A 23,889-nucleotide genomic window follows, 5' to 3' on the forward strand; every position below is an offset into this window, starting at 1 on the left:
AGGGATAGGTCATAATTTAATGCACCTAGTTTAGGGCTACGAGCCTCTGTTCCCCTGGGAATAGTATGCTTTGCTGTCTATCATAGTGGTTTCCAGGAGGATGTTATGAATAGTATTGTTTTATTTCATTAGGCCAAGAGGGCCGATGCAGTTTTGTAGTGAAGTGTTTGATTTCATTAGGCCAAGAGGGCCATTTCCCTATCTAGTGCGGGTGCGTTTAATCGGGTTTTTGTTTTAAGTGTTGTGCTGGACAGGTTTCGTGTTTCGTGGAATTTAGTGGAGCCTGGAGGAGCCTTTGCTACGATGGAAACTTCTTGTGGCCAATCCAGGTGGTATTTCTCCTTTACGAGTGCTTTTCTTTCTTGTTATATTTGTATCTGTACTTGTCGAGGGGATATATTTTTGTTGGGGACCAACAACCAAGGCATGAAGTCCCAAGTTTAGGCTAAGTATGTTTGAGGGAGGTCGGAGTAGTCATTGCCTCCTGCAACGACATTGTTAGACATTGAAAGACCTGTTTTAGAAGGAAGTCCTAGTGGCCTTGTCCTGCTAGCCTGCTAGGCAGCCGTTCTAGGAGTTCTTGTTAGTAGTGAGGCAGTTAGAGAAGCCTGCCAGAAGATAATAATGATGATGCCCAGAAACTTTGTATATCCTAAAAGATGAATATAAATACGAAGGTGTGTAAAAAGGGGGTTCTAACCCCTATCAAAGCAAGGAAAAGGAATGAAAATATATATAGCAGTTGATCATCGCCTTGCGAGGGCCTGGTAGGTTCCTGGGGACGAGTTAGACCCGGGGCCGATACCTTGTCTTCCTAGGGGTGGCTTCTTGCTGAAAACCAAATGAAATAACCAAAACAAGGAAGGTTGGAGCGAAAATAAAAGTGAGCGTTAGAAAAGGATTAAGTGTCGCCTTGCGAGGGCTTGGTAGGTTCTTGGGTGCCGAGACAGGTCCTGAGACCGATGCCCTATTCTCCTTGGGTCACTACGCTCAGCTCCCTCCTTTTTACATGCCCAAGTCTGTTCATCCAATATAAACTCTAAAAGAAGAGATGTACTGAAAGAAAATACTCTTTGATCAGGCTATAGGAGTCCTCGCCTTGTCGGAGCTCCTAGTTGTGTTGTCTTTAGTTGGTAAGTAGTTCAGACTACCACTAGGTTTTTTAGTTTGGCTGTGTTGGAGCAGTTGGTTAGTGACTCACTTCGGATCTTCTATTAAATGATGCTAGGCCTATTCCTTGTGGATGTCATGCCTTGGTTCTGTCCAGGGGTAGGGGGAGCATTGTGCTGAGTTTTATTATATATTTGTTTTGTATCAGTTTGATGCTTCTTTGGTTGTTTATGTGCAGATATGTTCGTGGGTTCGACGGACTGAGTTGTCCTATCCCGTGGTCGCCAATGAAGGATGGATTTTAGGCCCCGAAACGTGCCTAAAAATAGGAGAAAAATGTGGAAATGCGGGGGAAAATGCTCAACCACGAAGGCGGCAGCTCGACCTAGGACGATTTTAAGCGTCAAGTGCTTGACGGGCGCCCGTACGACACTCCGAGAATTTTCATAATTTTTCCGTGCGCCTGTGCCAGTCAGTCGAGCTGCCAGTCAGTGCGGGATGTCGAGACGAGTTCATAGAAATTTTCAGACGGACGATCGGAGTCCGTACGCGCAAGATGGCCCGAAACCGGCCGGGGTGCCCAAAGGGGGGCCCAATTTGGGAAATCCCAAGAGGTGCAAGGGAGGGGGGGTGACCTTTGGCACCCCCCCCCAAAAAAATCGTGATGTAGGAGGGGGGCGGCGGCTGTTTTCAGCCGCCGAAAAAATCGCGTCCCCCCCCCCCCCCCCCACAATCATGATGGCAGGCTGAACATAAGCCATGGAAGTGATCATGCCAGGCTCCTGCCTCCGGTCTACGCTCCGCATCGCCTCCTCTCGCGCGCAAAATGGTGGACTGGTTGGAGAGAGAGAAAATCAGTCTTTCTCTCTCCTCCCTCTCTCTCCTCTTAACCCCCGTTCGTGCGTGGAAGAGTAGAATGGAAATGGATGGCCGGATGGATGCCGATTCTTGACGAGATTGAAGGGCAATGCCAAATCATTGTAGATTGCTGATTGCAAGCAGAATTCATGGCTGGAAATCAATCGTGGGACGTGCCAAATTTAATGGGAAAACCCGCAAGACACGGTAATAATCATTTTTACAAAGAAAATGACCTTTTGATGCAAATTTGGTTGATAAAAATGTGTTCATATGGATTGAGTTTTGAGTATGTCGTGCTTTGAGTTGTTTTCTGGCTGTTCATCATTTGAAAATCAGAAAAACATGTGCGGGATAGCAGAAAATGGAAAACCGAGACATGAAAAACCATAAAAATGAAGGAAAATAGGGTTTTTTGGGCTAAAAATGATGCAATAAATTAATCCACACCTACTAAAATTCTTTTTCTGCTGAAATGAACTAAGGGCCACAGCCCATAAACTGAACTTAATTTTCAGCAATTAAAAAATGGGAGAAAATGGGGAAAATTGCAAGAAAATGGTGGAAAAACCCTAAAAAATAGGGAAAATTTATATTTTGGGCTTCGGAAAATTGGGAAAATTATGAGTAATGTCCGTGAATGTATAGTGAGGCTGAGGCATGAAGATTTGCTTCAGATCAGCCTTGCTTCCGTGTTTTAGTTCGGTTTTGTCCGCTTTTGATATGAAAAATAAGGGAAAAAAGCCGTAAAATGCCATGCAACGAAGCACGAACGGTAGTTGGAAATCATTAAAAGAATGTTTTTGCACTTGTGCACAATACTGTTTGCTAAATGTTTGAGCACTAGGCATCCACCAAATGCATGGAGCATGAAAAAGAATTTAAAAGTATCAGTGATCAGCTCCTGGACATGCATTGCAATTGGTTTATGAGGACATGACCTACGTTGAGAGGCAGTGAGATACCCATGCTGTAGGCTAGTCGTGGGATCCTAAAGGGGAAATCAAGTAAGGACAATGGTACATTCCTGGACACGCTTATTGGGTACCTTGAGCGACGTTTGTGCGAAATGTCTAAATGTTGAGCGACGCATCGAGGGGCCAATCCCCAAGGTGTAGGAGAGTCGCAGAGGGTTGACGGCATTCAACTGTAGGAGGAACCCCATGTGTATGTGATTCAAGCCTTTTGGCTATGTGAAAGGGACTCCCTCTGAGGAGTAATATTGGGTTAGGATCAGTTGGACTACAACGTATTACAAACGCAATGTTTAGGAAGGCAGAGATTTTGATAGACGCTCCTGGCCGCGAGGCCGAGGGGTTGTCTTGTGCGTAGTGACGAGGTCCGGCTAGTGCATGAGCCAGTGCCGGCCCGTTTTTTGGTCCATCATATGTTTAGGGGGTCTAGATGGTCCCTAAGAATGTGTTCAGATTCAAGTAGTTTTCCAACTCGCACATTTGTGTTGCAAGTCTTTGACTGTCCAAGTCCCAAATTCACCCATTCGAGTGGATTTGGCCTATCCAACTAGTCAAGTATGACTCAAACAAGGATGCCCATCTGAGTTTGAGGTGTATTCGAGTGGAAAATTTGACCGCGTCCAAGCGTCCAAGCCAAACTATCCGAGTTGACTTTTAAGTGTTCAAGTGGATTGACTCGGCCATTTGAGTGTGGAATGTCTAAGTCCAAGTAGGGTTGTCTGAGTGGACAAGGGAGACTTAACCATCCGAGGGTCAATAATAGGATTCGTCAATCTAAGGCCCATGGATGTCATCTGAGCGATAGAAAAAACACATTGAATGACAAAAAAGTTGATGACAATGAATCACTTAGTCACACATGTGCTTAACTATGATCTTGTCCTTATTCATGAATCAACAACAAGAAGGGTTCTGAGCATCCCTAGGACCACCGATAATGATGGTAGAATAGATTTCTACTGCTCTCTTGGCATGCTGCTCTCTCTTGGCCTAATTTTCTCTCTCTCAATCTCTCACAAGCTCAAATGAGCTCTTCCCCCCTTTTCTCTCCTTTTAATGCTCTCTCTTTCTTCCCTTACTCTCTATTTTCCTTCCAAGATATTCAAAATCTCTTTTCTTTTCTTTCCTTGCTCCCTTGTTTTCTAGGTGCTAACAAAAACTTATATTTTCTTTCTTTTTCCTTATTTTCCCAATCTTAATGCATCCTACTAATGAAAAACATCCTACCACTGATCTAACTAACATTCCTAATTCCAACACCTAAACTATCAGACAAAGAAGATCGAACACATTCCGACGACTGCCTCACTTCCTACCTGAACCAAGCACCATTTCAAAGACGAACTCCTACTCCATCACTCGATTTGGAGCACACAAGCACTCAAGCTTGAATCCGTTTGTCTTGGCAACAGAACCAAAATGTCATCACTTTCACTAATAACCACTAAGACCCTACGGATCGCTTATCAAATCAAGCATTTCAAGCAAGTGACAATGGCTACCTCTCACATAGGAATCCTTTGATGGCTCCACGATTCAAGGTGCTAGATCAACCATCTCCATACTCCAAGCTCCAACTTCCATAGTTGTGCATGCGAGAAGAGACAAGAGGAGGAGGAGAAGAAGAGCTTCTCCACGGTCCCTCACACTCACACACACTCTCTCCCTCTCTCATGCACAAGAAGAAAGCAAGAGCAATAGCAATAGCAAGAAGAGAGCTAGTTTACACACACACAAAAAGAATGAGCTTATCCATTCACTTTTTGACTTTTATACAAGCCCTTCTCCCCTTGGGCACCCAACCATTTCCATGACCAGTCATCTTACCTTGGTCCTCTTTTTCACTTTCTTTCCTTTTTTTTCCCGTAATCTCATGGCTCCTTTACATGCATCTTTTCATTTACAACTTGCATAGGAGAAAGCATGGTGCTCTTTTACAAAGGGCTAAAATGTACTTTATTTGTTACATGTCTTGTTCTTGATTTTTAAAATCTTTCTTGCAATTCTTGATCTTCTTTTTCCAACGGGCTATCTTTTTATGCTCCTTCGTAAGTCTTCTTTGTGCCTTATGTTATTTTGCATCTTTTGTGTAGTTCTGAGAGTTAACAAGCATTATAGTGCCATTATCCAACGCGCGCAACAATCTAGCAAACCTACAAGGAATATGTTAGGCACTGTCCCAAGAGAAAAAATATATTTTTAAAGATTTAAGCTTTAGATGATAAAGTTTTTAAAGTGTTTTAACATGTCAATTTTAGCGACGATGGTAGGGATCATATGAAAATGATGGTGGTGTCCCATTAGAGGCCGAGCAAAGATGGTGGGTTCAAGGGCAGTGAAGGCTGGTTTTGGAGGTTATAGACCAACACAATCGGATCTATGGTCTTCAATCGCTTTGATGCAATTCACCATGAAAAACCACCAAAGTAGGAAAAATCACTATGGTAGGCGATTTTGTAGAAATAACAATCTACGATTCGGCCTATGTGTAGTGTAAACAAAATCTTCCCATTCTCAACTCTCTAGTATGGGAAATTGCAATAGATGTCCATGAAAAAAATAATCTTTTTAATTTAAAGAGAGAACTAAACATAATAATAAAGAGAAGAATAAACTTGTCATAATGCATCATCATTGTAAGAGTATTCTAATAATTGATGGAGGATAAGGAGAGAGATTTTAACATTGGAAATACACACTCCAATTGGTAAGAGAAAAAGGATTTAGAACCATAAAACCATGTGTAATAACCTTGACCAACAGATATAGCACTTCTTAATGCTAATGATGATATTGCTTACAAATATGGATGTAGGACTCCTTAGTGATATTAACATGTAGACCAATCACCTCGCTTTGATACTAATGTTAAGACCCTTCATTGTTAATCAAAATTGAAAGAAATATAAAATGACAAATAAATAAAATAGAGAGAAGAGAATAGAAATTGAGAAAGCATGCACAACACAAGATTAGGTACAACCTCCCCCCATGCATGGGTGAATACCTTCCCCATGCATGTATTTATAAATTTAAATTAAGCTTTTGTGCTCAAAATACATTGAAGATATCTTTTTGTGTTCTTGTTTTTTCTTTGCTTGTGTGACTTGATTTTGTGCAAATAAATCTAACACAACCTATTCTAAATATTTTTATAATCAAAAATAATATTTTATCTTTTTTAATACATACATCCAAGATAAATATATTACACAAATGCATATGCAAAGTCTTTATGCTAATAGACACATACAAAATATAATACTGCAGATCATATATTTTTCCATGCTATAAAGCAGTGCATAAATTTTATGCACAAAATTGTATATTCCAAAAATAATACTTTCACTTACTCCATCTAATTATCTACTCACCACAATACAACACACATTAGTAGCCTTCTATCGCTAGGCATAATGCAACCAATATCATACGTGCACCTCATGCAATAAGTCACTGATCATACAGCAAATAAAAAAAATCCAAGATAAATTTCAATAAAATATTGTGATAAATATATCTCTAAAACATGTTAAAATGAATTTATAAGGAAGATTACTAAAACATATTGGATAGATGGATATATTGCTCTCAAAAGAGAGTTAAGATCAAAGTTTCTCAAAATTAAGATAGTATTATTGTTATAACTCTGGCTAGAAATTCCTTGAAGAAACAAGAGCAACAAGCATCAAGAGAGCCATTTTGTTGCTTCATTTATGATTCTCTTTTTATCTACAAAGTAACTAAGTTTCTCTTTCATCAAATATAATAATTGACTAAAACTGCAAGGGGTATACCTCCCATATAAAATCTATGAAAATGACTATAACTAATGTTGTTATTTTGTTTTGATGGTATTCTTAAAGTAAAAAGAACTAGGTGTCAAAGTGTGAACTATGAGTAGCGACCATCACCAAGTTAACCTAAAACTTCAAAGGACATAACTCTTAATGTTTTTTGGCAATATTTTCACCTAAATATGTACCATTATAGAGCCTCCAAGTGTTAAACCTTTGACGTAACTCACATAAGCTCCCAAATAATTAAGTTGGTCATTGTTGGTTTGTAGCACATTGTTTGTCATGATGTTACATGAACATTGTTGACTAGCTTCTTAGGTTAATCACTTTTGAAGGACTTCAACTAAAAAAGAAACATCAAATTTTGGGAAAGTTTGTAACATTCAACATCTTTTGTACCTACTTAAGAGTGACAACATGCTATCAAAAAGTTAAAAAAATTCAACTCATAACATTTGACATCTTCTATGCCTACGTATAGTAATAACATGATATCCCAAAATTTAAAAAATTCAACTTTTATTTGTATATACATGATAGAGACTTTTCATTTGTCTAGGATTTAAAAGAAGCATTAACATATATACTAAAGAAACCATTTAAGAAAAGAACCTCTAACTTCATATTATTGTATAGTCAATTACCACCATACATGCTGAGATTAGATATGATTAGAAAAACAATAGCTAGTTTTATTGCACTACAAGGAATGCAAGAAATACGAAATTTCTTTCCAAGGTGAACAAAAAAAGTTACGAAATGTTGGCATATTTGTGGGTATACCTACCCATATAGTCAACATTGTTACTAATGCTCACACCAACAGTATTTAAAAAGCATTACCAATGCCTATATTGGTCCTCATAACAATGAAATTTTTTGAAAAAACTACTAATGCTAGGAAAAATTCTAAATAAATGTCTGTAGCAAGGTAGACATTGGGTCTTTGGTTGTGTGAGTCCAAAAAGAGAAGACAAAGATAGGCACACTTAGTATTGTATTACAAACAAAGGTTATTGCAATGGCTTAGGGTGTTGTTTGTCTTATGAGTGGAAAATAAATTATCAAGCCCCTTTTAGCAATATTATGGTTTCTAAATAGAATTGAAATGTTTCTCAACTCTTATTTACAGAGAACTGATGTAGGGCGTCACAATGTATATTGAATATATCCTTATAGAAAATAAAAGCTTGAACCATTTTAACACCATTTCTAACATTTGGCTCTTCCCCAAATGTTTCTCTCTAAGTTGTTGAAACTACTTCGAAGTAAGCAAATATACAAAAGTAATTGTATTATGAACACATTAGAAACGTACCTTTATATTTTCACCTTTAAAGTAAGGAAACAAACCATATTTGCATGAATACCTATTCTTTTCCTTTTCACAAAAGTCAAGACAATAAACACTGAACATCAAATCTGAGTCGATAATTATAACATGATAAAAATATAAATTACATAAAATAGTAGATTAGATCATTATAATGTGATTTTAAGTATTGACTTTACGCAATTGATTTAAAAAAACATGATATAAAATAAAATTACAATGAAACACTAAACTAGATAAATATAACACGGTTGAAAAGTATTGTAGCAATAGATAAATATATCATGATTTTAAAGATATCACAACGCACCAAATGAATGTGCTTACCTTACTAAGTGTAAGCTCTATTCTTTTTTTCTTTTGGTTTGGGGGGGGGGAGGGGAAAGTGAGGATGGTAAGTTATATTAAGTATAGGTAAAAGAGGTCAAAATTGGACTTTTATAGGAGTCCTTCTTGTTGGATAACTAAAGTAGGACTAGGAGTCCCTCTTGTTGTTACATAGCAAAAGTAGGACTATTATCGGGAGTCCATCTACTAAGGCTTTTATAGGAGTCCCTCCTTCTACTAGATAACAAAAGTAGGACTATTATCAAGAGTCCATCTACTAAGGCTGAAACTCTGATACATAATATTAGGTGCTTAAGAGGTTTTAGCCATGGGTCTAAGTAAACTCTATTCTTGAAACATCATATGGGGACCCAGGGTTCGGGTTCGGGTTCGGGTAAAGGCGGGTTCACTTCAACCTAGAACTTGTTCACCTCGACAAAAATCCTGTAAATTCTTTGGAAGAAGGAAATAAATCCTCTTCAAATTTCTCAAAATATAGTTACATTTGTTATATTTATGTATAAGATACCATCTTAATAGGGGATACTTCCTTCTGAGATGATGATGAAAAGGATTTACTTCCTCTTTCTCCAAAAAAATTTCCCGAACCCTGTGGGGACCCCGTGACTAGTGTGTGCAAACAGATGCAGTAAACAGATGCAAACCTTAAGCGCCTGGTGTGTGCATGGATTTGAACAGATGATATAGATGTCTGCAATAAATAAATGCAATCCTCTTGCTCTTCTGAATGTCTTTGCTTGCCCCCATTGCTGCACCAGGTGTCTGCAGGTCAAACAAATATGAATGATTTAACCATACAAACACAAATGAAATGCTATTACTTCACAGATATAGTTGTATGTATGAAATATGTGCAGCCTGGTATGGATGGCCGTAATCGTGCATGCTTGGTTGTGAGAGATGCACTTGCATTGTGCATGATCATTGTGAACTGGTACTGGAAAAACACGCTTTCTCTATGCTATGATGATGAAGACGAATATTATGATGCAATGGAATGTGATACCAATCCAACTATGCAACCATTCTCAATCCAATGCATTGACTGCACTCATGTGTATGCATTTGTCATCCTTCTGGCAAGGTGTAGTCATGGAAGGACGTGCCGAATTTCCACTGTCTCAAGATTTTGCGCTCATGCTCGGAGTGGCCAGTATCTCAAAAGGAGCACACTTCGGTGATGGAGATTTCAGCATCAGAGAATTCATAAGTGTGGACGGGGGTTTTGCTTTTCAAGATTGACTGATGACTCCGTATCGAGTGCCACAGATAGAGTCGGAAAGAGAATACAACTACATCATTTCATCCACTAGAATTGTGGTGGAGCAAGCTTTTGGTCGCCTCAAACAATGTTGGAGTTATCTGACTGGGAAAATATCAAGGCCATCCCCAAAGTTTCTAAGGAAGTGCATTGTCATCTGCAGTTGTGTGCTCCATAATATTTGCATTGATGGGGATGAGACAATAGAGCATGCATGTGCACACATTGCAAATCTAGGGTTTCCAATTCATGCACCCATGGGGGCATTTGGTGCGGAAATCCAATGGGATTTTCTTGCTTGCTATATATTGCACATACAAGCATAGTGTTAATATATGCCTCAATATGTTCTTTTTGGAATAATTGAGATGACAAAGAGTGCACCTGAAACCAGCCTTCCTTCTTGGAATGGGTGGTGATAACCTGAATTAAGAGTTAATTATAGCAATAAATAAATGCACATAAAATGAAATACACACTTTACCATAACATTCTTGGATAGTAGACACCCTGTTGGCCCCAAAATTGGCACCCCTTGCAGTATTTCTTTAGCTTTCATTCAATTGAAAGAAATACAACTTGAGATTCTTCAATCTCCACCTGCTAACCAATTGCTCTTGCAGTCATAAATGACCAACAAGCCTTTTGGGTCATTTGCCCCTTGATTCACCCAGGACTTCTTCTCCAATTTGACCCTTGACTGGCCAAATGCTGCCCCAAATCAATTCGGGATGGCCTGGCTCTTGAAATCCCTTGATAATCTTCAATTATCAGCTGCTGCTGATTTCAGTCCCTTGAGCCTTCAATATCTAGCACGGATCCTAAGGTGGCTACTAAACCCTAATTTCTGCTGTAAATTAGGATTTAGTGTTTGCAGAAATTACAGATCAACCCACCAAAAATGGCTAAATATCTCCTCCGAATGGCTAAGAATTGCTAAGAATGACTGAGCATAGGCTGAAAGAGATGAGAGAATGCTGTAGAGAGAGAAAATTCTAAGATTTGTCGAGAAGAACTGATCAAAATTAGCTGTTGCCCTACTGTACCAGCCCCAAAAGGATGCACCAACAACAAGAGGAGCATCAAAGACTGTGATCTTCAGGAGAAAGTGCATCAGCAGCAATTGCCATCTTCCCAAGGTCAAGAATATGCAATCTTCATCACCAAAATGGTCTCCAATGGTTGGGAAATGGCCCCAAAAGCTGGTAGCAACAATAGTCCAACACCTCTTTCCAATAGCTCCAAAAAATGAAAAAACGAGATTTCCCCCTCCCTTCAGCCCTATTTAGTATTTCCCCCACTTACAAGGAAAAGTTTTGCCAAGTGGCAACTTTCTTAATCCATTTTCAGCAATTTTCAACCATTTCATTAATTTTTAGAATTAATTAATTGTGAAAAGTAATTCAGCCCTTAATCCATGCCCAGAAAATTGATCTTGCCCAACCAAAAATTAATTGGCTAGGCCATTTGCAACCCAAAGTGGTCCCATGCATTAATTGAGCCTTGGACAAGCATTAATCCATTAAATAATGCATAAGACCTAGTGTCACCATTGACACTTAATTGCAAATTAATGATCCTAGGGGCAAACTGATACCAAAATTCACCTAGAATCTAACAAGTGTAACTTGTTACAACTTTTGCCTTTGACACCCATATTTTACACAGGGTCCTTCGGCCTTTAACTGTGAAAAAATAGCTTGCACCTCACATATGCAACACATGTGCATCTTTTAATTGCACATTTGATTAATCCTTTAATCAAATGTCAATTAAACATAAGCAAAGCATCAAATTTTCACGTCACCATCCCCTTGAAAACCTTGCAATCGTCCTCTATTGCACTGTAATGTGTCAAAGCAAACAATACTACACTAGAATTTTCATAAGGCATCATAGTCAACACAACATTGGCCACTGCTGGCTAACTATCTCATATGCCCACCATTTGCATAAAGCTCAACAATAGTCAAAAACTGTTGCTAGAAACTCATCAAATGCATCCTAAACTCTTGTTTCTCAACAGTCTTGACTACACAACCATAATAAAGCATAAACCGAGCCGAAACCATGGCTGAATTGTCAAAGGCATTCAATACACATGTTGTTGTCCATAGAACTAGCTGAATACCACTGAAACTAATGATCATACACTGAAAACCAGCACTCGTTAATCAGTCTCTCATGATCATAACCTTATGCAAATGTACAGTTTCATAGCTGCAGTGAAAACCATACCCATCTGCATACATACCACAGTGACTAGTACACTGAATAGTGACCTCATGGCAGACATGCTGCCAGCACAGTACCTTGGATGCATGCTGAATACATCCAAATCCACTATTCACGAGAGCAGTCTATTCCTGGAGGAGTGGAAGTGCTACCTCCCCCTTGAGTATCAGGTGGTACTCTAGACCCTTGCCCTACTAAACCTGAAAGAGCCCGATCCAAAGTCGGCTCTAACTGAAAGGCATCAAGGTAAAACTGCAACAACTGAGGATGGTCTGCCATGTCATCCTCTTCCATCCATTTAGCATCCATTGGTGAACAGTTGTGAAACTTCCCCCAATGGCTTATGGAAGCTTTACCTTTGACCTTTTCTCTTTATGTGCCAAAATTTGCTTGGATACCAATATCTCATTCAGCTCCTCTACATTGGATTGAATTTTAGCAAATACATCCTTAGGCACATCAGCATAAAAAGGCCTCAACAAGCTCACATGAAAGGCATAGTGTATCCGCTAGTGTAGAGGCAATTTCCATGATAGCCAGCATTAAATGGAGCATTTGCATGACTAGCACTTATTCCTTGAGTCCCAAAAGCACGACAGGGTACTGATGCTTGCCCATATGCGTGATTTTGCACACCAAGCATCATACCCATGCCACCATACATCAGATTATGCATTCCATGAGCCATACGCGAGTACATTGGGTTATGCAAACCATGCATTGGTTGTTGAAAATTATGGAGAGGTGTGTCATACATTTCCACATTCGGTCGCTCACCCACCATAGCATGAAAAATTGTGCTACCACCAAAGTAAGGTGGTTGCCCCATCATAGCATGCATGCCTGGCTGTCCAAAATCCATTGGATTGGCACTTCCATAATGGCCTTGCATTTGTATTCCTTGCCTCATAGGTACCAACTGTTTAGCTTCATTGGCCTCTTTATGAGCTTCAAATGAAGGATTTGGCACTACCTTTGGTGCACCTTGCTGTCTCGAAGGTGTAGAAGTTAACTTCTTCTTCTTGCCCTTGCTGTCCTTCTTCGGAGCATTCAAAAACCGAGTAAACTGAGGATCTTCTGTCAATTCAGCAAAGATATTTGCTACTACCCTCATTCAATTCTTGAATGCATCATCAAATTCCATCCCCCCTTGTTGATCATCATCCTCTTTCTGCATTGAGGGTCCAACATCTTGGCCGTCGACCACATTTTCAGCATGTTGTCCATGATTCATGCCTTGTCCAAGATTAGGCATTGCATTTCCTTCTTCCCCATGTGAATGTGCATCATGAGAGGCATGATTATTACTTGATTGCATCCCACTGTATGAAGACATCTTGCTGTAATTTCTCAGCTGAGCACAAAGATTAGCACTAGCACAAAGCTTTGGCTTACAATCAGGTGCCTCGGGCCCACCAAATCAAGAGATTTGATGTATCGCGGCAATGGAACCATGAAACCAGCCTTCCTTCTTGGAATGGGTGGTGATAACCTGATTTAAGAGTTAATTACAACAATAAATATCATTCTTGGACACTTTACCATAACATTCTTGGACAGTAGACACCTTGTTGGCCCCAAAACTGGCGCCCCTTGCGATATTTCTTTAGCTTTCATTCAATTGGAAGGAGTACAACTTGAGATTCTTCAACCTCCTCCTACTAACCGATTCCTCTTGCGGTCATAAATGACCAGCAAGCCTTTTGGGTCATTTGCCCCTTGATTCACCCTTGGCTGGCCAAATGCTGCCCCAAATCAATTCAAGATGGGCTGGCTCCTGAAATCCCTTGATAATCTTCAATTATCACGCTACTGATTTCAGTCCCTTGAGCCTTCAATCTCTGGCATGGATCCCAAGGTGGCTACTAAACCCTAAGAATTGTTGAGAATGGCTAAGAATTGTTGAGAATGGTTGAGCATAGGCTGAAGGAGATGAGAGAATGCTATAGAGAGAAAATTTTAAGATTTGTCACAAAGAACTGATCAAAATCACTGCTCTACTGTACCAGCCCCAAACGGATGCACCAACAAAACAGGAGCATCAGAGACTGTGATCTTCAGGAGAAAGTGCATCAACAACAATTTCCAGCTTCCCAAGGTCAAGAATATGCAATCTCAACCAAAATGGTCTCCAATGGCTAGGAAATGGCCCCAAAAGCTGGCAGCAACAGTCCAATACCTCTTTCCAATAGCTCCAAAATGGAAAAACGAGTTTTTCATCTCCCTTCATCCCTATTTAGCCTTTCCCCCACTTGCATGGAAAAGTTTGCCAAGTGGCAGGTTTATTAATCAATTTTTAGAAATTTCTAGCCATTTTAGTAATTTTCAAAATTAATTAATTCTAAAAATTAACTCAATCCTTAATCCATGCCTAGAAAATTGACCTTGCCCACTCAAAAATTAATTGGCTAGGCCATTTGCAACCCAAAGTGGTCCCATGCATTAATTGACCCTTGGACAAGCATTAATCCATTAATTAATGCCTAAGCCCTAGTGTCACCACTAACACTTAATGACCAATTAATGGTCCTAGGGGCAAATTGACACCAAAATTCACCAAGAATCTAACAAGTGTAACTTGTTACAACTTTTTCCTTTGACACCCATATTTTACACAGGGTCCTTCAGCCTTCAATTGTGAAAAAGTAGCTTGCACCTCACATGTGCAACACATGTGCATCTTTTAATTGCACATTTGATTAATCCTTTAATCAAATGTCAATTAAACATAAGCAAGGCATCAAATTTTCGCGTCCTCATGACAACACCTCTTTGTTGTCTTGAATGCAAACAATCAATTCAATGTAATGTGTATTTGTCTTATTGAAATACCACACTTTATGGTTCCAAGGATTTTGCTTTTGTTAAATCATTGTTTAGTCATGAATATATAATTACATAAGCATGGGACATCTAAAATTATGCCAAGTTTAATGAATTTGCATAAAAGAAAACATTTGGAATAATGATATTCAAATAATTTGGTGGACTGTTTCAAATGCCAACTATGCATTTCAACTCTAAAGCATCAGAATCTATGGGCTACGCCTTCGGGGGGTCAATGTTGATGCCTTGTATGAGAATTGAATAGATGTTGCCAACTCTTGCATCATCTCATTGGCTTCTCTCTCATTCTTCCAATGAGCTAGATCATTCTCAATCTGATGATTCAGATGCTCCCTTTGCAAAGATAGATTTGCATCTTGTGACTCCCTTTGATTGGCTAAACTAGACTGTAAGGCCTCTCACTCCCATGTAGCTCGTGTGGCCTCAATCTCTAAAAAGTGGTCATTAGCTGCTTTTTTGTTTCCTCTAGGTCTCTTCCCAATGTTGTTCTATTTAACTTGTGGCACTTGTGGCCCCCTGTAGTCAAAGTGTTGGCTACAACTTGCTCCTCATCCACTTCTTCCACTCCATGTCCTTGCATGGATGCCTCATTATCATTGTCATTGCCCACATCTCCATGTGTTGAAGTGCCTGGAATTATAATTCACAAGCCCTAAAAAAAGATCAACGAATTTCTTTGGCCCAATTTAGATTGCATGGTCCTTTAATGTAGACAAACATATAGTTTTTTTTGTATGCTTACATTCTGAAACTTTTATGTTGCAAATGGAATGTAAGAACTTGTTGTGGGTACTAGATCTGATGAAGTGTTGATGAGATTGTCACCCAGATTGGCAATATGCACCCCACCCATTCAGCTCTCGATTGTATTATACGTATGCTGGTCAAATGAGATCAATAACTTCCGTGACTTCTCTCGAGAAGTCATTTCCCAAAAGAATGGATGACCGAATGGAATCTACTTCTCATAGTCATATATTGCTTTCCATTCCCTGTGCACCTTGTTCCATCTTGTCTTGCATTGCTTGCCACTTCTATGGACATTAGACCTAGAGTATTTGTCAGCTATGAGCTCCCATCTATGCCTGCTTGTCCATATATGGGCAGCAAATGGCCATTTTGCAACATGTCATCTAAGTCCAGCTTTGTTGAGATCAAGACCGAGGTCTCCCTTGCATTCCAAGGCTCGGTGTTGGCTGCTTGCAAGTCCTCTACAAGGGGCTAGCTATTCCAGGGTTTTCAAACCAGTCGTGGAAAGTGGCCCCCCTCCACATGGCCTGGAGGGGTTTCTAGTTTTCCCAGAAAATCTTGTAGAATCCCAAAAGGAAAAAGGAACATATTGGGAATAGCTCCAAGATCTTCCCTCTAAACATGATGATCAGGTGGGCCCCCATTGGATTGCATCTATTAAACCTATAATCCACAACTCTACCTAAGCTCACACCAAACCTAGATGGCACAAATAGAATGAACACAAAACCTCATAAATTTTAGTTTTTCAATATTAAAAGATGCATTATTTAAATTTTATTAATAAGATGCACTGTTGGATATTTATTTTTAAAATTATTGATGGTGTAGATAAACGACTTTAATATATCCTCTCTCTCTCTCTCTCTCTCTCTCTCTCTCTCTCTCTCTCTCTCTCTTTCTCTCTCTCTCTCTCCTTCTTCTCTCTCGAACGTCATTCTCTTTTTCTCTTCAGGCTTCTTTTTTACGGCTTCTTTGATGATCTTCTCAATAGTAGGCGGAGGCAGTGCGCCTGATGTTGCCGCCGGTTGGGGCAAGGGGGCACAATAGCTTCCTCCTCTTCTTCTGCGACCTTTTTCTCTTTAGGCTTCTCCTCTGTGGCTTCTTTGAAAATCTTCTCTATGGCAAGGGAAGGCAATGCCTACACTAATCTTTGGTCAATGGGGCATGTGTGACAAGCAACTATTTAGCCAATACGCAGTCTTTGGAACAAATTTGATTAAGGTATGTCGAGCCAGTAAAGGTCTTGTCTTATCACACTTCCTTCCCTTGGCCCCACCCTCACCATAGTTCTAGATATTATTGTTTGTTTACATATCTACCTTGGTGTAATATTTTATGTCGATGAACCACAAGGTGTTATTTACAGGGGAGAGCTATAAGGAGGAGAGATGCATAGAGAGCTAAAAGGAGGATAGAGATGCCTAGAATCCCGTAGGAGAAGCATCCATCAAACATATCCACACAATCATAGAAGCTCTGTTGCAACTTCTAGCATGTCTTATAGCCAAGCATGTCTTCTTCTTTTGCACCTTCATCTTCAAATATAGCTCCCATGCTTTCAACTCTTGTTCAGTAATTTTCTAGAAGGGTCGTGGTGGGGATTATAACAAATCCAAATATTCTCCACTCGCACTTGGACTCTATGCAAAAGGCCCTCACTACCACATGCATTCAATAGAGTGTAGGGGTATTAAGCCTTGAAACTCCTTCGAAGTTTGAGTGCTTGATTTATTTTAGGAGGGGGGAGCATCGAGGAGGAGGGCAAAAAGTGAGCTTTTTGACCAAGCATTTGAACAAGCTTTTCTAGATAACCTCCATTTCTTAGTCCACATAGTCCATTTATTCCGCCCCTAGATATTTCCACCTCCACCACAACCACCACTACCACCTTTGTCATCGCCGCCACCTCCACCACCACTACCATTACTCTAACCACCTCCACTACTGCGACCACTACATTCACACACACACTCTCTCTCATTCATAGTTTCTTAGTTTCTCTCTCTATGTGCATATTCCATTTTTCTCTTTTTATTGCACCTGCTCAAATAGCACTCTATCTCATGTAAACAATTCTCTCTCTCTAGCACGTAACATGGGTACATTGACGCAATCACCCTAGAACGGTACACCACGGCCACCTCTCTCTCTCTCTCTCTCTCTCTCTCTCTCTCTCTCTCTCTCTCTCTCTCTCTCTCTCAAATTGCTCCATCTCTTTACTCTCTCTCAGTTTCTCTTAGCACATGCAATTTTTCCCTCTCACTCTACATTCTCTCTCTTTGTCTTGTGAAAAAATCTATACATACATACATAAGTCATGCACTCGCACACACACACACATTCTCTCTCTCTCTCTCTCTCTCTCTCTCTCTCTCTCTCTCTCTCTCTCTCTCTCTCTCTCTCTCTCTCTCTCTCTCTCTCTCTCTCTCTCTCTCTCTCTCATGTATGCAATCAATCCACATTGTATAATAATACCTCACATCAAATTATGGCATGTGTTGTAACAAACACTTCCCTTAAATTATAAATCTCTCTCTCTCTCTCTCTCTCTCTCTCTCTCTCTCTCTCTCTCTCTCTCTCTCTCTCTCTCTCTCTCTCTCTCTCTCTCTCTCTCTCTCTCTCATAATATGAATGCTCGTGTGGCCACTTTGTATTTTTAGAACTTTAATTGCAATGGATTGATAGCTCTGTCCTCTCCCCTCCCTCCCCTCCCTTCTCCTCCTCCTCCCAACGAATTTGATATAAAACAATTCATACAAGCAATTCAAATGTACATTTATATTGCATTAACTCTGGCAATAATGCTTTTGCTTGACAAACTAAGAGAGACAAGGTCACCAAAAGCTTGTCAAAATTTTGACATAACCTAACCAAGTGAATTGTATGACAATATTTTATCGACAAAATAAAATGTAGTTGTGCTAAGAGGTAGTGTTGGCATTGCATTGCTAGTCACAGTATAGGTGGTGCTAGAAAAGTTCTACTTCCAAATACAATATGTAAGTTTTATTCATTGAGTATGGGTTGGTGTATAAACATGTTTACATTTGCATCCATTCCAAACACTTGGAGGTACACATAGTATAGGTACTTGTGAGAGTGGGATTTTAAACACCCAAGATATGCCAAAAAAGAGCGGGATGATTCAAATTTTACGTGAAATTTAAAGCCTGACAAAAGTGAAAGATGCAGATCCGACGATTTAAAGTGACCATGGAAGACGAGAATGCATATTTCTTTAAAAGGGTCGATCTTTGCAATGGTTGTGGGTTTTTCATAAATTTTATAAGTGCTGGAGAAAAGTAAGATGACTTCTCAACCGTTCAAGATCTCAAGCCAGACATGCAGGATTTTTCGAATCACAAATCGAGTGCTGGACAAGAAAGAAATTGAAGCCGGACATTTGAAGAGCCAAGATTTGGCCAAGATTTGATGGGTCATAAACCTTAGGGACCCTTAGGCCCCAAAATTAACCACGTTTGGGGGGGGGGGAGGGCGTACTTGGCAACGGCTGATCAGAACGTCACCATTCTTGGCGATTTGATGGATGGGGGATGGAGGGGCTGAGAACAAAAGCACCCAATATGATTACGCAGTATGATTCCTTTATTTTTTCACTTCCAATCACTTAATTCCTCTTGTGAAATGGCTGCCTAAATGGAAACTTCAAAATTAAGTATTTCTCTCTCCTCTCTCCTTTTGATCCATGTTTCTATGGTTCAATCTATGAGAGAAGTGGGTGGGCCGATTTGAGAAATTTCGATTGGGAGATGATGCTGAGACATGATGGAGCATAGATCAATGTTTGGAGGAGCATTAACGACTGTTAGGGAGCATCAGCGGCCTCCCACATACGAGATACGTATGAGATAAAGTGTGGTTTTATGAGTAAGTGATAAATTTCATCATTTTATGATAGATCTTGATTTGCAAATGGTTGAAAATGATTGCTCCTGATTGTCAATTATTAGTGTTATGAGAAACATTAAGAAAATCAACAAGGATCAATTATCTATCGATTTTTCCATAAACACGTATAACCCGTAAATTTGCGATTTTAGGGTATATCATGGATTTTGAAACTTTTGATTTATAAATGATATTCTCATGGGATGAAATGAGGGATGAAAATAACATTAGCAAGTCTAATCAAATCACATTAAAAAACCAAAAATATCAATATTTATTGATAAATAAATAAATAGAGAAAAATGAGAAAAATAAGTTTTTCATGCTTAAAAAATAGTTAAAAATAATGTATGTATTCATGGATGTATGATAGGACTAAAGCATGAGGTTTAGCCTTAATTTAGCCCTATATTTATGTTAAAATGAGTATTTATTACTCTTTATGAAGAAAAATACATCAAAACGCTCTCTAAGCTTACCACCCTAAACGCTAGGGAGAGTAGGGGGGTAATAAGTATTGAATACATGTTGAATCTAATTTTTTTCTCATGCACTTTGCATATAGGATACGTGTGTTTTGAGAATTAAAGTATTCAGTAGTACGAGCATGCTCGGTGTGATGACCCTATGTAATGCAATAATTATATTTAGAATGAAAGCATGAAAATATATGGTTTCCCACTATCACAATGTTGTTTTAAATGAATAAAAATGGCTGAGCACTATGAATCATTCACAGTTGCACTGCATTCAAAACATGGTATCATCCTAGATGCATGGTAGTTGTCTTCATAAACATTGACCTACGCTGAGGTTTGAGGTATCCCAAGCCGTTTGGTAGTGATCGATTTATTTGGGGAGTATGCAGTGAGGATTCAAAAAACTTCATCTTTTCTTCATACAAATGCAGGTAAGTTGACACTTGCTGGCCATTAAACTGCTTCATCTCCTGTTGGACAGCTTTCAAGGCATCCATAGCATCACTGTCTCGTTTTGCATGAGCTTGCTGCTGCATATACATGGTAAATGACTGAAACAGGTTCTTCATGACATTATCATCTGTCATCTCTTCTTGCGAGTCTCCCATCTTGCTGATGACGCAGCACTTTCACGTCGGGTTCACCAGAAATGTCAGAGAGTTCACGCAAGGGCTGCAGAACACGGGGTTCAAGGTACAGCAATGGAAGAGACTAACAAGAAGAACTCAAATTTTTGATGTCAAAGTTCACTATATTACTTGTCAAATGAGTTACAAGAAATTCATGTTCAGAATAATCCGAAGTATCTCATAAACTGTTTACATTCAGGTGTATGTTGACAGTTGCAGTAGGAAGGGAAACACTCTTCACATCAGCATGTTCATTTCGTAACTTGGCAGTTGCTAGATCAGCAGAGAATTTCAGAAACTCCAGAAGAACATCTCTATAATGAGGTCAAGTCCATCATTATTTGCTGAAAAGATATCAGCAAGTCTTTACAACTTCCATCTTTTGTTGATTGGATTCATGGCTAAAGAAGAGGGCAATGTCACAACTAAAAGTTCAAGACAATGGCACTTAGACTTGAAGAGCTCAGCTGGGCAGCAATCCCTTTGTTTAATTCTTTGAAATCCATACATACAGTGCCAAGTTGTGAACACAAGAATGGATGCATTCTTCCACATTACATGAGACTCGTGTAGCGTATCCAACTGTATTGTGAAGTTTGTTGCATCTTTGAAATGCTGTGCCACCAGGTAGTGTGACCTGTAGAACTCCACCTTGCAGTTGTAATCCACGTGCAGCTAACTTCACTTGCTCTACTTCCAGAGAGTGTAGCAAGCACTGCATGTGGCATTACCCTTATCTGCATATGCGTGCTCTATACTCCCCTGTTTGTACTGCATTCAGTTACTGGGACTTGCCAGGAAATGGAAAACGAAAGCATCCTTGTCTTTCGTGATCTGCTCTGCCTCGTTGGCTTCCACAATTCTGCTTTTGTCAGCCAAACTCTGTCTCAAGAGGCATAGCATGGACACCCATTGATTTCTGCTTAAGGAATCCCCCACAAACACCAAGCGCTTGTTTCTCAATCTAACCAACAGGTCCGTACCGGCGAATCTGGGGAGGTTGCAACCAAAGGGCTTCCAGCTCCATGTGGTGTAGTCGGAATCCGGCCTGCCGTTTTCAATGCAGCTGAACGACTTCTCTACGAAAGGGCAGGAGCCAGGCCTGTACAGAGGATAGGTGTCACGGCGAAGGACCCATTTGCCTTGGAAGATGTCACACTGGGAGATCAGATTCAGTTGTTGTTGCTGCTGCTGCTGCTGTACCGGTTGGCTGGAGGAAACAGAATTACCATCTCTTCGATCTTCGTGGTTGTCATGGATAATAGAAGAAATCAGAATCGGCTTGCTACTGTCGTTAACAAGAAGAACGCCACCAAAGTTAAGCTATGTCATAAGCATCTTGTACAGACAGACCTCCGAGAGAGAGATCAGAGGAGCCCCTTATTCGAATTCTGCACTTCCCTGTCCATCCTCCTAGTCGTCCACTTCATCACCTGCATCGTGGTCTCATCCTTGTCTTACTGCCTCATCAAATTCCAAAGATTACGTCCAGCGCAGCACTTCGCTTCCTCTCCATCATTCCAGCAGTCTCTCTCTCCTCCCCCGTAATAGATTCAGAAGTACAGTAATATATTTGAGACCGGGAGGAATTTGTCGGATCAGGTCGGTCAATGAAGCAGCAGCTCGATCTCGGAAGAGCCCTGAGGCAGAAATGCCGACCCGGGGTTCACAGGTAGACCCCCACAGACACAAACAGACCGAGAGAAAAAAAAAACAGAAAAAGCTTCCCCTTCAAATTCTTTCCCCCCACGTATCCTCCACGGACCGTCTGTTCTTCCCTCTCAACCTTCATTTTCTGATTCCCCCCCTCTTTCCGTTCGTGACCTCCCCTGCTTTTTCTCTCCTTTCTTCCCCAATTAGCATTGCCCCTTCCCTCCTTTTCGTCACACGCTCCTCTTTTCCCTCCCTTCTTAGCATTTGAAATCCCTCATTAGCAACACTGTCGTCAAGTCTTTTTGCCAATAATGGCATGAAAATCTCTCACTAGCATTGGATAAGGGTGAGATCCAATTACGGACCTTAAAATATAGTGTGTAGTCTCTTCATTTGTAACCAAGTATCTTATTGCTTCTGATGCCACATCTTTCAACGTACCTGTACCAAACTGGACAGCACGTACCTCAACTCCAAAAAGTCTCATTCTGAATACTTTAAGAGCCTGTCGTTCCATATCTTTGGCGCCCATGTAAACAACACATTGTAACCCAAAACAAGCACACACTGTAACAGTGATAACTCCATGCTTCTCATAGCACATTTCAATGCTTAGCCTCCTTCTTTCCAACTCCTGGATGTGGAGGGTTGTTATCATTAGGTATTTTTGATGTAGCTGGAGAAGGAGAAGATAAAGTCCTAACATGTTCACCAGCATCAGTTGTGCTTTCCACTCAACCTTGCTCAACATAGGCTGAAAGCATCTCATCATATTCGCCACTTTTGTCTCCAACTCCTCCCCACTATACTCATACGCTTTAAATAAATGTAATCACAACAACTAAGTATGTACAAAGTACCAAATCCCATGCACAACTTTTGGGTGGTTTACACACCTCGAATGCGCAGCAATACGACACCGGCCATCAAATAATTTTCGCTCACTAACCACAGTCTCGATCGCCTTGGTCGCACCATGCGTATGCTCATGTTCTTAATGCAATCATTGTTTATCTAACTGTTGCTGATGCAACCAGTGTTGCTACTGCATAGATAATTGCAGCTACTGATTTTGCATAATAATGGTTGAAGAAAGAGTTTGTAACAAAGTCTTCATCTCATCGGTCAAAAAGGAAGAAACAGGATGATAAAGGTGGATTATTCAAAGGCTTTCCCATCTTGATGAATAAAAGCGACACTTTCATATTGGGTTTACTAGATGTCGCATTGAATACACGTAGAAGTTTATGAAATTTTCTCGTCTTGCATAGATACTATGCATGATGGGAGTTCCAAGTACAAATCCAAGCAATATTACAAAATCCAAAGCTCAATCACATGAGAGCTAAACCCATAGTCATAAATGACAAGTCAAGTCATAGTGTCTGCTCTCTCCATGAATCTTTAGCTTCAAAGTATATTCATACTTACAATCTTCAATTGTGAGCATAGCTAGCCTTAATTGGTTGGAAGGCAAAGGGTCCTCAATGTTTAGTTTTCTTGTGCCCTTTCTTCTAAGCATGTTTTCGATCATATACGCAGGCCTATGAGAGGTGTTTGCTTCCTCTAACCTCACTTTCCCATCAACCTTACGTTTTCTCTCTATATTCATGATATCCCCTTGAACATCAAGAATTTGTTGATGCAATCTAGTTCCTTCTACCATCTTCTCAACCATTCTTGCTACTACATGAGGTGCG

At 40.0% G+C, this 23,889-nt stretch overlaps 1 protein-coding gene across 1 annotated transcript; it reads right to left on the minus strand.

The window, feature by feature from the left end:
• Positions 1–15,196: 15,196 nt before the first annotated feature.
• Positions 15,197–22,721, minus strand: LOC148008897 (uncharacterized). The gene is made up of 6 exons (XM_087673938.1): positions 22,631–22,721; positions 22,100–22,176; positions 21,335–21,859; positions 21,049–21,205; positions 20,723–20,809; positions 15,197–15,396 (listed from the first exon to the last, which is right to left on the minus strand). Exons 1-6 carry the CDS (start codon positions 22,719–22,721, stop codon positions 15,197–15,199), a joined length of 1,137 nt encoding a protein of 378 aa, XP_087530064.1.
• Between the last annotated feature and the right edge of the window lie 1,168 nt (positions 22,722–23,889).

Source organism: Lygodium microphyllum, unplaced genomic scaffold, assembly GCF_053477565.2.
Source record: "Lygodium microphyllum isolate KBCC unplaced genomic scaffold, Lygodium_microphyllum_v1.1.10 scaffold_50, whole genome shotgun sequence".
NCBI classification, from domain to species: Eukaryota; Viridiplantae; Streptophyta; class Polypodiopsida; order Schizaeales; family Lygodiaceae; genus Lygodium; species Lygodium microphyllum.

Excerpts from the sequence above, each read along its gene's own strand:
- LOC148008897 (XM_087673938.1), bottom strand. The coding sequence starts at position 22,721 with ATGGGCGCCAAAGATATGGAACGACAGGCTCTTAAAGTATTCAGAATG. Across the intron at positions 21,860-22,099 it reads CCGGTCTCAAATATATTACT|CTTAACTTTGGTGGCGTTCT; the intron begins GTACTTCTGAAT and ends CTTATGACATAG. Across the intron at positions 15,397-20,722 it reads CATACACCTGAATGTAAACA|GCACTTCAACACATGGAGAT; the intron begins GTTTATGAGATA and ends TTATAATTCCAG.